General features: G+C 39.3%; 2 protein-coding genes across 3 annotated transcripts in view; one reads left to right on the top strand and one right to left on the bottom strand.

Moving 5' to 3' along the window:
* Positions 1 to 1342, bottom strand: part of LOC139980125 (sister chromatid cohesion protein PDS5 homolog A-B-like) — a 28128-nt gene extending 26786 nt beyond the window's left edge. Inside the window, exon 1 of the mRNA XM_071991515.1 lies at positions 1108 to 1342. The gene's annotated coding sequence lies outside the window, so the exon portion shown is untranslated. The remainder of the gene's footprint in view (positions 1 to 1107) is intronic.
* A 997-nt stretch (positions 1343 to 2339) lies between these two features.
* On the top strand, positions 2340 to 13323 carry LOC139979701 (uncharacterized). Of its 2 annotated transcripts, none has more exons than XM_071990744.1 (14): positions 2340 to 2469; positions 4028 to 4230; positions 4810 to 5009; positions 5837 to 5988; positions 6311 to 6453; positions 6595 to 6732; positions 7185 to 7366; positions 7872 to 7963; positions 8696 to 8814; positions 9648 to 9796; positions 10384 to 10471; positions 10997 to 11262; positions 12170 to 12300; positions 12628 to 13323. In XM_071990744.1, exons 2-14 carry the CDS (start codon positions 4042 to 4044, stop codon positions 12891 to 12893), a joined length of 2115 nt encoding a protein of 704 aa, XP_071846845.1. In that variant the 5' UTR covers positions 2340 to 2469; positions 4028 to 4041; the 3' UTR covers positions 12894 to 13323. The 2 variants fall into 2 exon arrangements, with proteins under 2 accessions (XP_071846845.1, XP_071846846.1); XM_071990745.1 differs by lacking the exon at positions 2340 to 2469 and adding an exon at positions 2677 to 2829.
* The last annotated feature ends 1734 nt before the right edge of the window (positions 13324 to 15057 follow it).

Below are 15057 nucleotides of genomic sequence, written 5' to 3' on the forward strand. Positions count from 1 at the left end.
TGACTGGCACTATATAACAACTCATAAGTTCAGACAGTTATTGGTAGGTGACTTCCAGCTTGGTAGGACAATAGAGCATAACACAATTCCTCACAAATCTTATCTAGCTAAGAGGTAGAGGTTTTCTATTTGTTATTACAGAGCAGCTTACTCAACAACAGAAGCACAAAGGCAGGCAACAACTAGGCCAAATTGTTTTTGCTTTTCTGTAAAGTCACATGCATCACAATGCAACAAAATTAGGACAAAGAAAATCATGCGATTTACCACAACGAATAACACAGAGAATATGTTATATCTTTGAATATATGTGTAAATCAAATTAATACTAGGCTAGAATGCAATTTGATATTGGTGAAACTTATGATAGTACCTCAATTCAAATCATCACTTGCATTCCTAAAATCTTAGTTTGAATGAGTTCATCTAGGCTTAGTTACAGGAAATTGAAAAGACTGCTTCAAGTCCTATTGTTAGGCCTAGAACACTAGCACATCATCAAGAACTGCATTGACAAACATAATTAGGCCTAAGGGCCTACAGTGCTAACTTAGGCTAGGGTCCATCAGGCTATACACATTAGGCATACATTATTAGTCATGATACAAACAACAACACAGGCCAGACCCTAGTCTATGCTATGTTACAGTTCAACCTAGCCTATGTTCAGTAGGAAAAACGCTTGCTTAATGTTGCATTAGGACTAAGTTAGGCTTCTTGTTCAACATGTTAGTGCTGGCTAGCCAAGGCAAATATGATATTATACTACTAGGCCTACTAGCCTTCACATTTAGGAGCCCACTTTGGTTGACCCATAACTGAAGAATATGTTATTTTACTCCAGTTGCACTAGAACCTTACAGTTTGGGGGTTCAAGTCACAAAGAAGCCCAGGCTACTGTCCTGCTATTCCATGAGTTAGGCTCATGTGCAAACTTTGTAAAAGCGACCACGTAACTTAGCAGTTGATGATTTTCAGAGTGAAGCTGCAGTGCTTAGCTGAATGATGTACATAGCCTAGCGTATACTTTCTATACAATACATAACACTAGGACATCGCCACACTGAAATAGTTCATTAGCGTGCCACTTAGCCCTTGATTGCTTACCAAATTCGGCCGGCAGAATAGAAAGTGCACAACCAGAGAGTTACTATCCTTGCTTTTGACAGTAATCAAGCAATATAAGCTTTACGTATGAGATCTAGGTCGCCAAGATAGGTAAAATAGGGAGGTACCATTATTGTTGCTTTATGTTGACCGTGGCGCCAAACAAGGATTCGTCGGTGCGATATTTTGAAAATTTTCTAACACTGTACAGTACGTATGCCGGTGATTGGTTGCGCTATTGCTTTCCTGTGTAGTTGTATTGTAACAAGAGTATCGCTGATCCGCAACCCGTTTCTCTCTGATGGGACGCCAAATATCACTTAAACCTGCTGACTTGCAGCATGGGACAATAAGTTTTGATCTGTTTACTTTGTCATGGACGTACCTAGATTTCTGGGGTTTTTCATGGGGCCCAATTTTTTTTAGGGAAGGCAGACCAATAAAAAAAGGAAAGAAAAATCTGACAATTGTAGGGGAGTCTGACTGATATTGGATGTGAGGGTGGGGGGGGGGGGGTCGTGTCTGGGAATACCTCGACGATCAGAAACTCGGGGAAGGTATGAACAGAGGCAATGAAGAGGATTCACTTGTTATAGTGGGGTGGGGGGGGGGGGAGTAACTTACGCGCTTTTAAGTATTTTTGTTCTCTGGATTTTAGACCGACACCGTGCTAGGGCATCCCATCCCCTGTTATATACGCGCCAGGCAGGTCCATACCTTTGATTGCATTATCTGCATGAATGTTTTCAAACGAAGAGCACCTTTTCCTTTTTGTGTTGTAGGCCTATCGTTTTTAACGAAAGGACACTCTTTAAGTAACATAAGGCATATTTTAACTACAAATCTAAAACGGTACTTAATTTTTCATGCCCCATCCCTACTCCTAAAAACGAAAGAAACTTATCCTTAATGAAGTATGGAACTTGCGATGTTCTATAAAACTGATGGGCCCGGGGAGCGGGGGAGGGGGCAAAGAAACATGGAAATTTACTACTCAATCTCTTTGGATCTGCCTGTTGCATAGTTTCGGACACCAACTTTTATAAGGTCACACGATTGTTATCACTACTTCTACCGACTAGTATTTTAGACTCACATCACCTTTTGTTATGTAAGCGACATGACAACGTTTCTAATTGGTCAATCGCAAGAAAAGAGTAAACCCAAAATGAGAGCTTTTGTTATGCTAAAATGAGTTTCACGTTTCATGAATAATAACAATTAATATTAAAGGTAAGTGCAATCCATGCATTCTTTCTAAGAGATAAGAGTTAAGTGTATCCTCATATCATAGCCAGTATCAACTAAATTTCAGGACAGCGCTTTACTTTACAATTTAGTTTCCTTGGTTGTTCTGAGTTGGTAAGTATCTTTACTGTGAGAATATTGTTTCGGGTTTTTCCTTGCCTGTACGATTACGAATCAATAAAGGCCTGAGTTGTGATATTCAAACGTAGTTTACGATATACATTTACATTGTTCATTAAGAGAAGTTGAATCTGTTTTCGTATGGATTGGTTAAATTTGTGTATTGGACCTTTAGTGCTTCGTCTTGGATTTTTTTGTTTCGCTCAGCGCGTCATTTCTTGTGTGTTTGGCATATTCCTTTGCCGACTTTAACTTCGGTATATTCTCATGTCAGGACGGGTTGCTGGACAGTTTTAATGAGGAAGGCATATCTTGTTGCATTTTTTTTACGGGTAGTACACACCGACCAGAGAAGTATACTAAACTATTACATAGTTATTTTCTTTTCTGCATTTTCTTACCTAACGATTTTTAGAAACTTGGGTCAGGTTAGTTTCCCGTTACTAATTAAAAGAAAATCTGAGCATCACATAATAACAGGAATTTTGGTTTGATAATGGTTAAGAAATCCAGTTTATTTAGTTTTCATTAGGGTTTAGGATGCAGAAAACGACACGTCATCATGTGCTGTTGTAACTTGGGAATGTGTTTAAGCATTGCTATAGTACCTATGGAATATTGCAATATGTATAGCTATTTATTATTTTACACGTACGTTTCACTACTGTTTTTCAAATGCATGCTTTGCAATTTTGATGTTTATGTGATGTGAATGGTAGCTTGTGCGTGATGATCAGTTTGCGCTTGGAGTATCATCATATATCCATACACCTAACCCGAAGCACATTTAGTGGCGTAGCCAGGGGTGTGGGAGGGGGGTAGTGGATCAGCGGTCACGGTTTCCCCACAGAAATGAGCAATACTCGGCCTAGAACGAGATTTTTCTGAACAATTCGGCAATTGACATTTCTAGTCAAAATTAGGTGCGTCACATGTTACTGGTTGTCATGTTAATGAAAAACACATTTCCATGTGGGTAGCCCGCAGCTCTGCTATTTGCATTTGTAGCCACTGGGAGCATGGAAACAATTTTGTTTTGCAAATGGCTTACATTTTTATAACACACGCAAGCATATTCGTATACACAAATGAAGTAAAATTGATGGACATTATAACACCATTTAACCTCGTGGCCCTCCAATTTGGAAGCCAACAAAAGTTTGTCCTCGATCTCGCTAAAATTCGCAACATTTGGTAAGAGCCTGTACATATGTTGTCATGAAAACACATATCAATACATGCGTTAATTTCCTGGCTCTCTAAATGGGACACAAAAAATTGCTTTTGCCCCTTCAAACCATAGAGGCAGGATACTCGCCTGCCTAAACAGGAAGAGCAGTGCCGTTCATTATCAAAACCTTGCAACCATAAAGCTCATAACACTTTCCGCTATTATTGATTTTAAAACTTTTATTGCTGCTTTGTTAGTAAGAGTTGACTTTGTTGATTTTGTATACAAAATTTCTCTCCAACGTGTACCGTACTGCGTTCTAAAAGTTTGCCACCCAGCAAAAAAAAACTTCCTCCTTTCTTTCTTTCTCTCTCTCATCAGCATTTTGTTTCAAGATGTTTTCTAGAACGCCCTCTTTCGGTATTTTTGTCCTGTCGATTCTGTTTTCTGGTGGAGCACGTGCTCAGTTTGGAGCGTCCATCTCCGACGAGGTCGCTGACGAGCGGTTTCGTAATGTAGGTCAAGCTTACGTCAAGAAATTCGAAATAGTTGATGATGAAACAAAGTTTACTGTTGTTCTTGAGGTAAGTCTATAATTTCATTATTTGAAATACATTGCAGGTTAGTTTTAACAATTAGGAGATCCAAGTCATATGATTTTTCTAAAAATTATTTTTATTTGGAGCTTGCCGTGGAAAATATGGGACTAAAAATGTATTCTACTTAAGGCTATAAAGGGGCGTGGTCACATTGTCGTCCTCGACCCGACCCTGGCTCTCTATGCCAAAGCCCGGGGAACATGTGCCATACCCCTCCCCTCTCCCCTCTCCCCTGAGCTCCACATCTTTGCCATCATCATGTGTACAACAAACGTCAAAATTACAGGCATTATATATAGTATCGTACCTCTCCTTGCAATTGTAATTGCCAATCCAGTTCCTGGGCCGTGGTCCCGTCGACGCCTCTAGTGCGGCTTCAACAGTTTACTTATGAATAAGACAAATTATACATAAACTATACATTTGATATATAACATATAGGGACGCTACTTTAGTAACGTCGATGATACAGACAACGTTATTCTATGGCTATACGCTGACCACAAACTACTGACCAATGCACGTAACCGTGACGTAGTATAACCTTTCTCTTTTTTAATTTAGGACACCGTTGGAGAGAAGGAATACTGGGTAGTCGACTTTGAACCTTACAATATGAATACTTCAAAATTGGCAGTGGAAGAATCAACAGGGGATATCATACCAGCGAACACCGGTGAATGTTCCAGTGTGATTGGTGAAGGAGGGTTCGACCACATAGCATTCGGCCCCGGATATTACTTCTCAGATCTAGGCAACTTTGAGTAAGTTTAAAGATGGGATAGCGTTCAGTCAGGGCGAGCTGGAAGACAGCTCCCTGCAGGCTGATTCACACAAACACAAACACAAACACAAACACAAATAATATGTTAACGTTTCAACTCTTTCGGGAAGCGTACTCCGTATAAATGCCCCATTGACTTGCACACTAGAAATAGTCAAAAGTAATTTGATCTCTAAATCCTTGTACAAGTTCTCACTAGCCATACAAGCTCTACCCATCAATGGATAGCTGACACTTTGGCCATTTCATGGCACCATATTTACCGTATCATGACCATGGAGATTGTTGTCGTTATACAAGCCTGGAGTTTTCATCACTTGTAAACAAACCTCTTTACTCAGTAGTAAACCATTTTCGTACGCTGCTCTTGGTATAGCCTCAATCGACACAATGTTTTGTATCGCATTTACTTTCATTTGTGTACTTTAATATCCAAGGGGAAAAAAATCACAGATTTTGTTTGATAACATAGGCCTATCGAAAAGGATGTTCTCCTGTTGCTTTTCGGAACTACTTTTCCTGAGATAGGAGAACACTCGGGCGCATTAATATACTCTGTATGGAATTATGCCACCTTCGGATAAACATTCCGCAAATAACGTTTCCGCCACCTTCGGATAAACATTCCGCAAATAACGTTTCCGAGTGATCCTGAACATGTAACAGGGTAGGACCATTACTATGGGAAGCATTGCTAGATCCCGTGTAAGTTTGTTTTTCCAGTCGGTTTAAAGTATATACATGTTCCACAGGCAACAGCACATTGTGATGATCATGTTTATTGTATATTTTCTGTCTTTTTCGCAGAGAAATGAATATATCGCGTGACGAGATTCTAAATGCCGATCAGAACGGACTAAAGCGGTTATTTACCCATTATCGTAGAGGGCAAACTTACAGTGACAACGACATCAGAGGAGAAGAACTTCAACGGCAGGATTACACACTGGCGTTTGACGGTAGGGAAAAAAACATTTATCGACACGCAATCTTTATACTCTTGTAATAGTTACAAGTATACTTGTCTTTTCATAAATAAAAATTACCTCTTTTTACCAACCCCCCTGAAAAAAAAACTATTCTGTTTTTCATTTTTGTAATTAAAAAGTGTCTTTCTGCTGTTTTCCAAAAAAAAAGTACCATTTCGTTGAAAAATTAAATTCAAAATGTAATTTAAGAGTGACCTTTTGTATCTGTTCGACACATTTTCGATGTTCGTCCTGAGTTCAGTAAGATGTTTTTGCACGTGTACTCTAGTTTCTGTTTTCCTCTCAATTTCAGGAAATTTCGGATTCTTTTTCAACTGCACCAATTCCCACTCGCAGTCGATATGGGAATTCAGTAACACGACACAAACGGTCGAGTTTAGAACAACAATACATTTCACCAACGTGCGTCCAGTTGATCCCCTTGATGGGTCGGAGGTATGTGCCTGCCAAATTAATATGCAAAGGTACTTCCGTAATTATGCTATATTCAGCGACCATTTCTCATTTATTATTTGCTTCTCTGATCTCTTTCTATATTAAATCCATATTTACCTCTTTTTTTGTTTTGCATGACAGGGTTCATCATGGGTTTCTTCCAGTGCTGAACTCATCTACAGGATTTCAAGAATCGCCATCGTTAATTTCATTCTCAGCTCTACTGCTCTCGTCAAACCAGTGCTTGATTACGTCATAATTGGACCCTACATTGAGAATGTAAGAGGAAAATTGAATGCTAGATGCTGATGATTAATTTGTTAGTTTCAACAGGCAGAAATAATCTTCAGTTTTAATGAGAGATTGTTAAGTAACCTTGTATAAGTGGACGCGTACGTATGCCCTACCCTACCCCCTTAACCCCACCCCCCCCCCCCCGGAGACGTTTTCACCTCATCCAATTGCAAATTAAAGTTGCAGACGTTCTAGGAAAGCGCTTGCAATTTGTATTTGTCATTATGTTTTTTTTACGGGAAGATCGCAGTGAATGGCCATAAAAATTGATCATTTCAGAATTTCATTCTCCCTCCTTTTACCCAACCCCACTTTAGCCCCCCCCTCCCACCCCAACGTTTCACCAAGTAAGAAACCAAACTGCGCTACGAATAACATTTTTTTATTATAACCATGCTTGGATGTAAACTTCCCTCACTTACACGTTTATTCGACAGGTATTGCCGATACCAGGTAAAGCGCACGTCGAGATTCATTTTCGAACAACCGTGGAGTCTACAGAAGGAGAGCTTTTGGCGTACATACTAGATACTTTCGAATACAATTCACGTGACAACATTACTACGTTGGACCAGGTCTTGGAAGGATCGTATGGGACCGTCCAATGTTCCTTTGATGTGTAAGTGATGTGATATATCCCCTCGTATATAACTATGACAACATGGTCTCCGTTGAATCAGATTGAAGATTATTACTGGTATACTTTGTCGACTTTTCCTTTGTTGGGGACGTGACCTCTCCCCCAACCCAACCCCACCACTCTCTTGACGGTATAAATAAATATGGGGGAAGGGAAAAGTCGGTAAGGAGGGAGATGTGTTAGTGTCAATGAAAGTTCCCGATCAAAGAATCGCCAAAAGAGTCGTGTCTCAGCTATCCTGAATTATCTGAATGAAAGCAATGACGTCATGCACTTGCGCAATGGTCAGTTAGGGACGCCATTTCTAACACACGTTGCCCACTATAATGACGACTACCGGAAATGTTCCACTATAAGCTTTTAATTTTAATCAATCACTTGTTAACGAGATCATTTTCCAATGTAATCCTTTCGATAATGTTTGAATTGGTTTTCTATTCACTTCGATAATATTTTCATATCTCTATTTTCTTGATCCCCATAGATTAACTCAATGTGAACAGAAGTGGTACTTCAAGCTGGTACTCGATGTGTCGGATCACGTGGCTGAGGATGGCGTTCCGATCGATGCAACTGGTAACTAGTTTATATGCATTATGCATAAAAATGATACATGCACGCTGGCGCTCTGTTTCATAATCGAATTTAATCGTGTTGCCTTCAAAGAGGTTGCAACGTGTTGAAGAGAAGTGCTGCCATGTACAATAACATCGTCAGCACAGTTTGTCTTTTGTTTGCAAAGACTACAAGTAGGTATCCAGTCCGGGATATAGTTAGCCGCGGGATGGGAAGGCATTGAACCCCTTTACACCTTCTATGATGTATTTTGCGTGCTCCTATTACGATATAACACGACTCAATTCGTGTCTATATTTCATTCTGTTGTACATAATTACGTATGTTTCTCTGTATTTGGAACGGAATGAAAAGGTGTGGAAGTGGGGAGGAGAGTAGTGCTGCGTTTTGTAATAAAAAGTGTCTTCTGCTGATCTGTAACCGTTACATCAAAAGTATGAACTTTAAGAGCGGTGGCACTCATGGTTAAACGGAACCCTGTCGTCTTTACTTTCATAGAAAACATAATATATATTTCCTTTCCTCATTTTATACCTCGGTCTGATCTCAGCAATGGTGTTGGCATTCAATCATGCACGAAAACTATCCTTGTAGTGGGAATCGGCATTGAATATATGAATACATAACATCTCGTTTCCAATGAGATAAAGTCGTTGTGATATACAAATGTTTAATTTGATTTTTGAATTTCTTTTTTCCCTTCATTATAACGACCCTTTCTGATTTGCTTAGGTACTTTCGGCTTTAGTTTCCAATTACACAACTGTTCTGACCCCACGGGTTCCCCACCCTCAACTTGTTCCGAAAAGGCGATAGATCCATTCTTCATCTCCATGGAGATAACAATCCAGGTTTGTATCAATAATTTTCAGCTCTTTGAAATTCGTACAAAAAAACCCCCCCGTCATCTTTAGCTATTATGATATAATTTTATGGTGAAAACAACTCAATTCAAATATCTAAGGAAAACTTTCCTTCATTTTGGGAATATCGTTGGTCAAAATTGGCATGAGGGCCGGCTGCTACAGTATGTTATAACTTTATGATGTCATAGTGGCAGGAAATGCAATAAATAAAGTAAGACAAAGGAAAATCATTAAATATTCAGGCTTATGCATGTGCCTCGATGATGTCAAGTTTTAGCTCGCAAGTCTTGTTTGTGGAGGAACATTGTAAATGGCCTCTGACACATGATATTAGTTTTCCTCTTTTAATATGGGGAAAGCCTTGTTCGTCATATTGTCAATTGCAATAATGATGGTTGGGGTTGCTTCTCCTTAAAAATGTTGGCAGAAGAGATCCGACTTGAAACGCATGTCACCGTGAAGGCATTGAGCTTCATTTTTAGGTGTTAGGTCAGTTTAAGAGCGCGACACCGTAAATGTGTACGCAAGCAGCCGATTACGTAAGAGGTTATACCGATCTGGTATGCGTCGAGGGTTAAATCGAGCTCTGGAAAAGTACTCAACGCCCCCCCCCCCCAAGACTTGTCTTTATTATGAAATTCGAATACTTTTACTCTATCAAAATTTGCCCGACACCCTAATTGACCCTGGTCCCGGGGACGCAGCCACCTGACCCCTCTCGTCATGCCCTACGTAAAAAGGACCGAAATAGCTTTCAGTATTTTGTTTTTGAGTTCGACCAAACCATGCATGTTATGTTATTGATACTTTCTATATAGACTGTGGTTGAAGTGCTCGATAGTGAGAAGGACAGTCCACGTATCGAACTTTTCTCACTTCAAGGAGAGAATGGAGATGACCTAAGAGGGGGAACTAACGAAGGCCGGAGAGGCGTTAATCATTTAGAGGAAGTTTCAATGAAAGTACGGTACGTATAGGTTAATTAAAGTCTTCATCAACGCATTAGCGACATATAACGTAAGGGGCCCTTTCTTCCTATAGTGCGAGGACAGTAAACAAATTGTGACGTCAGAAGTTGTCCAGCCGATTTTCATGCAACATTTATCGACTGCTGGGGGACATATTGTATTTCTTTTACGTAATATGTATGGCCTGTTGTAGGACAGCTGTTTTTCCTGGTTCTCAAAAGTATCTACATGTATACTGTATTGGATAGAAGCTTTATATTTTAGTATATGCTGGCCCGGTGACTTGACAAGAACAAATTGCGTCATAGGGTAAAAGTGTTTATTTTCGACCTTTTCTGAGCGACTTATAGCAAAACGCATGGGCAAATTACAGTCAGTGCTGCATGTCGCTTGTCCTTTAAACAATTCATATCTTGCAAATGAAATTTGTAGGAATTTTACGTAAATTTTAACGTGCCTGTTTCTAGTTTTGTTTCTATTCTATCAGTCAAAGCAACCAGGCCATGTTTGCCTCTGACTTAGGCCTGTTTTTTTAATTCGCCATTAACAATATTTTATAAATTAAATCAATTTATTTTCTCTTCAGATATCAGCCCGAATTCCTGAGAGATGACTTTGATTTGAAGTTAATGCTTTTCATGGTTTGCAAAGACGACAAGACCGAAAACGTTGCGGTAAGAAACATCCAAGTGTTTCTAAGATAATAATCAGCTTTTTATTCATGTAACAATGATGGGTTCCTGTGTTAGTGTAATGCACGACGCCATTGCATAAAATGGGAGGGGGGGGGGGGGGATTCGGTCTCCGACTGAAGTTTTCTGTCGGGAAGGATTAGATCACCTTTCGGGTCATGACGTCCTTCATAAAGGTTCATGTCCTCTATCTAAAGCAATCGGGTGAAGTTAGAATTCTGTTCCCCTCCTTTATGAACGTCATGTGAACGTTACTACAATGTTATACAGTTGATAAAACATGATAGTTGGAAATAAAAATGTTTTCGAGTAACACATGTCGCCATTATGTGGCATACTACGGTATCATATATCTTTGAGTGATGTTAATAGATTTGAAAGCAAAATGAGTGAGATTTAATTCATAAATTCTCATAATTTTAGCAGATTAACCCTGCACTGTATCAAGATAAATGAAAAGGGCGAGAGCTATTTTCAGTGATTTTTTTTCTTTTAACATTCTCTTAGGGTTGTCTGGATGTGGAGACGTCTCAACGGTACATCGCCTACTACGACACGGAATTCATTTACGAATACACCACGGACGGCGAAAACGTGACGCGGTTTAACTTGACTGATATTGAATCCGAATGGAATCCGAACGGGAACGCGACAACACAACAGATGTTAAGTTACCATGGTTACGATAGGGACACCAGCATCTACCAAATGGATTTCACCAATAGTGCTCTCTCACAAGTTCGACTGGAATATACAATAACAACTGTATACGAGTAAGAACTTTGAAATCTACTGGCACAAATATCAAAACCCTCGTCACGTTACATCATCTTGGGGTGAGGAACGGGTGTTCACTGGGTCCATGGAAATGTAGAACATGGCCATTGAAAGATGATGTGCATCAATGGAGAACGTATAGGCTATGAAACCCCACCAACCCTTCCTTTTCTCCGTTTAACCGGGCTTTGACTTCAACAGGGGAAAGAGGGGGGGGGGCTGTTTGCCCCTTTCTCTTAATGAAATGTACCCTTTCCCGTCTTGTTTTTGTGCCCTATTGTTAGTTTGAAAGTACTTTACCATTTTCTTGAAAATTAAAATATTTCATATGTTAAATTGCCCTATAATATTTTGTTGTACGAAATGCACGTTATTTATTTTGCCGGGAAGAATTTTGTCCCAGGCAGGTTCCAATCTGTATTCGTGGAATATGCAAATGCAAGTACTAAAAGTAACTACAAGTAATTAAATTGGATCGAATTATTTAAACCATCCTCTTTACCACGCGTTCCACCCTCCATTATGTTTATATACATCCGATCCACGTCTTTCACTACAATTGCATGACAACTATGCGATTTATTATTTTAGCTCATGTTGTATTACCGCTGAAAAATGTTCTCATTTGCTTTTCTTTACATGATTTCTCTAAACGCTAATCGATGCTCATAAAAATTGGTTTATGTCTCCGAGCTTAAATAATTATTGCATTCTTAATATTGACGAATAGAGGGAAAAAAGAGAGAAAACAAAAAGAGAAAAGGAAAGAAGAAAAAGCGAGGCGCCATTTAACGAAATTTATGGACAACAACGATTGAATTTTATTTTTTTTTATTTTTTACTTTTAGACTTTCGTTTTCAATATTTGATAGTTAATATACTACCTTATTCTTTCCCCTTTAGACTCATTGAAGCAAATACAAGGAGGAAGAGAAGTCAGAGCATTGTTCCTCAAGAGGAGAGTGAATTGATGATTTATAACTTTCATAATCGAGAGCGGAGAGACATCTGGACAGCCGTTCAGGAATCTCAAGGTATAAAGAAAATCTATTCGATAACTCTCGTAGCGTAACGTTATCTTTAACACTATTTTTGTAGTTTGCCATATCTGCAACGGAAAGACCCAATTAAGAGTCCATTTAAAGATATTAATAATATAAATAAACTATGAAACTTCGCTGACACGGTATGTATGGAATACTTTAAACAGGATATTTACTTGTGTGTATAGTCTGTGGGTAGGCTACTGGGGCGTTGCGATGAATCAACAGTTTGTTGGCAAACCTCGCTAGCTTTCCGAGAGGACTGTTACTTTGAATTAAAGAACAGAAAACTAAAATGTTTTTTCTCCTTCTCATCAGCCAATACCGTCAGCCTCGAATCCTTGGGTTGTCCCGATAATTCCGTTTTTGAGGACCAACAGTGTTTATGTGTGATAGAAGGGGAAGGATATGACCTGAATACATTCTCCTGTCAACCAATGGATACGGAGGAAGTCGTCGAACAAATTGATGAAGAGGACAGTAACGAAGAAGAGCAAGCGATTCCATCCTCATCTCCATCTCGTATGGCTTCGTGTGTTATGTTCCTCTCTGCTATACTTATCTGTTTCCTGTACAATAATTAAAGTTTCAACAGGTATAGGCCTACTCAACCTACCGTACTGTAGTGTTCTCGTCACACGTTATTTGAAGCTGAATCGTTTGACATTACATTAAAATACCATTTTTTAAGTATTAAATGTTGTAAACGTGTGAAAAACTTGTCCTAAGATTCGTTTCAAAAGCACGTTTATAACATAACCAAACTTGGTTCTGCAGTGTCTGAGACACGAATAATTTGATGTTCCGTCTCTAATATTGATTGAAATTAATTTATGAATGTATTTTGTCTTTCAATTTTCTCTTCAAGTTGTTCTAAGGGGAAAAGTGTGTTAAACACACGTTACAAACTTTCGTATTACAGTATCTTAGGTACAAGTAATTCTCGATGCTTTTTTTGTCACCCACATTTTGGGAAAATGTGTTTAACACAATAGACTTTAAGAAAAATCTGCATTTCATTCTTTTGTTTAATATCTTTCTGCAACTATTTTCAACCCGCGACCGGGGCGCGTTCCCTTTTCAGCCTTTGATCAGAAAAACTATACATATAGGCAAAGAAGACGTTCACACCTGCTCATGGAAAAATCTAACCAGTCACATAAATTTGAAAATAATCCATGTCAGTGTTTAACATATTCTACTAATGTGGCACGTCGTGTATTTTGGTACAAACGCCGCCCTTATTTGCGTGTCACCCGAATCGGAAATACGACGGGCGCAGGTGAACGGGGTTATTTTACCGATCAACAAAATGATTCCAAAATATGCTAACAACCCGAAGTGGTCACCTATTTAACGGCATTATACGCACCACAACCTTACATTCATTCCCGGTTAACCTGCCTTCCGGATTCGAATCAGATTTGTAATCTACCTCCACCTATTGAATGGATTTAGGGTTTCTGGTCTGCAAGTTTGCGTTTTTTTTTCTTTCGATATTTTCGAAAATAACTGCACTATATAGTGATCATATCAGGTAGAATTGTGGGCACCTTGACCTTTGAGGCAGTATTTCAGAAAGTGATCCAATGCTGAGACGTGGGTGTCCTGGAAGCAGGAAGGGGTGCGAAGTTTAGTACACTCTGCCTCGTTATTGCAAATGAGACAGCTTTGATATAACCTGGTATCCATCCACGATAATCAGATGGATAGGGTAACAAATGACTTTGTTTCATACCCCAAACTGAGAAGAGAGATCTGATGACAAAGCAATCTACTTTGGTCCCTCAAATGCTTGAGAAAACGATTACGAAATCAGTTTCCATGCTGATGATGTTTAAAACAACACGCATTGACTTTATCCCAGAATAAACCAGAAAGCCAGTTAGCTTTGTGATTCCTTGCCATACTATTTGCTCAAAATTCAAAATACCTATCTGACTAATGTAGAACAAGTGTGTAAAATTTGTCCCAAGATTTAAGTGGGAACCAGAAAAGAATTTGTATCAATCCCTTGTGGGCATCAACCATGTCATTCACTCATAAGGATTTTAAAGTATAGAATTTTAAAACTAAACTGTTTCAATATTCAGAAAGAAGAGTTTTCTTATGTGAAATATAGCCAACATTTTCCAATTTGAGCTAATTCCTGTAATAATTGTTGAGAGTTACATCAGTGGCGGAGCTAGGGGTATTGGACAGAGCTATATACGGCTCTGGACACTATCTTAGCGGAGCGCCACCACTGGTTGGCGCGTAGCGTACAGAAATATTTTGAGTAAAGACTCCCTAGATCGCCAGAAATGACCCGTTCTGGGCCTGGCTAATTTGCAGATAAACGTAGAATTAATAGGTGTCATCGCCAAATTACACCAACAACATGTGACAAATGTCAATAAGTAGATGAGAGAGCAATAAAAAAAGTCAATAATCACGAATAAGTAAAAAGTGGTAAAGAGCTGAAAGGGCGCCAGCAGTCCATTTGAGTCCGTCGGGGGGGGGGGGGGGCATCCGCCCCCTGACTGTATGGACGCTCCGCCACTGAGTTACATGACATTTTGTTATACACTGTGAAATATTTTTCAGTAACTGGCAAACTTTTCCACCATTTGAGAGAACCTTTTGACCCTTGAGCCAGTTTTTACCCATTTAAGATGGGTGAAACTGACTGGATGATTTAAGTGCACGTTTAAGAGTAGAGGATTTCATTACCTGGATGCCAGGTAGTTTCGTTGAAGACATATAAAG

This window comes from Apostichopus japonicus, chromosome 14 (assembly GCF_037975245.1).
Source record: "Apostichopus japonicus isolate 1M-3 chromosome 14, ASM3797524v1, whole genome shotgun sequence".
NCBI classification, from domain to species: Eukaryota; Metazoa; Echinodermata; class Holothuroidea; order Aspidochirotida; family Stichopodidae; genus Apostichopus; species Apostichopus japonicus.

Bases quoted from the DNA above. Each gene is read 5' to 3' on its own strand.
- LOC139979701 (XM_071990745.1), top strand. From the start codon at position 2,772: ATGAGGAAGGCATATCTTGTTGCATTTTTTTTACGGGTAGTACACACC. The intron at 4,231-4,809 runs GTAAGTCTATAA...TTTTTAATTTAG, and splicing joins AGTTTACTGTTGTTCTTGAG to GACACCGTTGGAGAGAAGGA. The intron at 8,815-9,647 runs GTTTGTATCAAT...CTTTCTATATAG, and splicing joins CCATGGAGATAACAATCCAG to ACTGTGGTTGAAGTGCTCGA.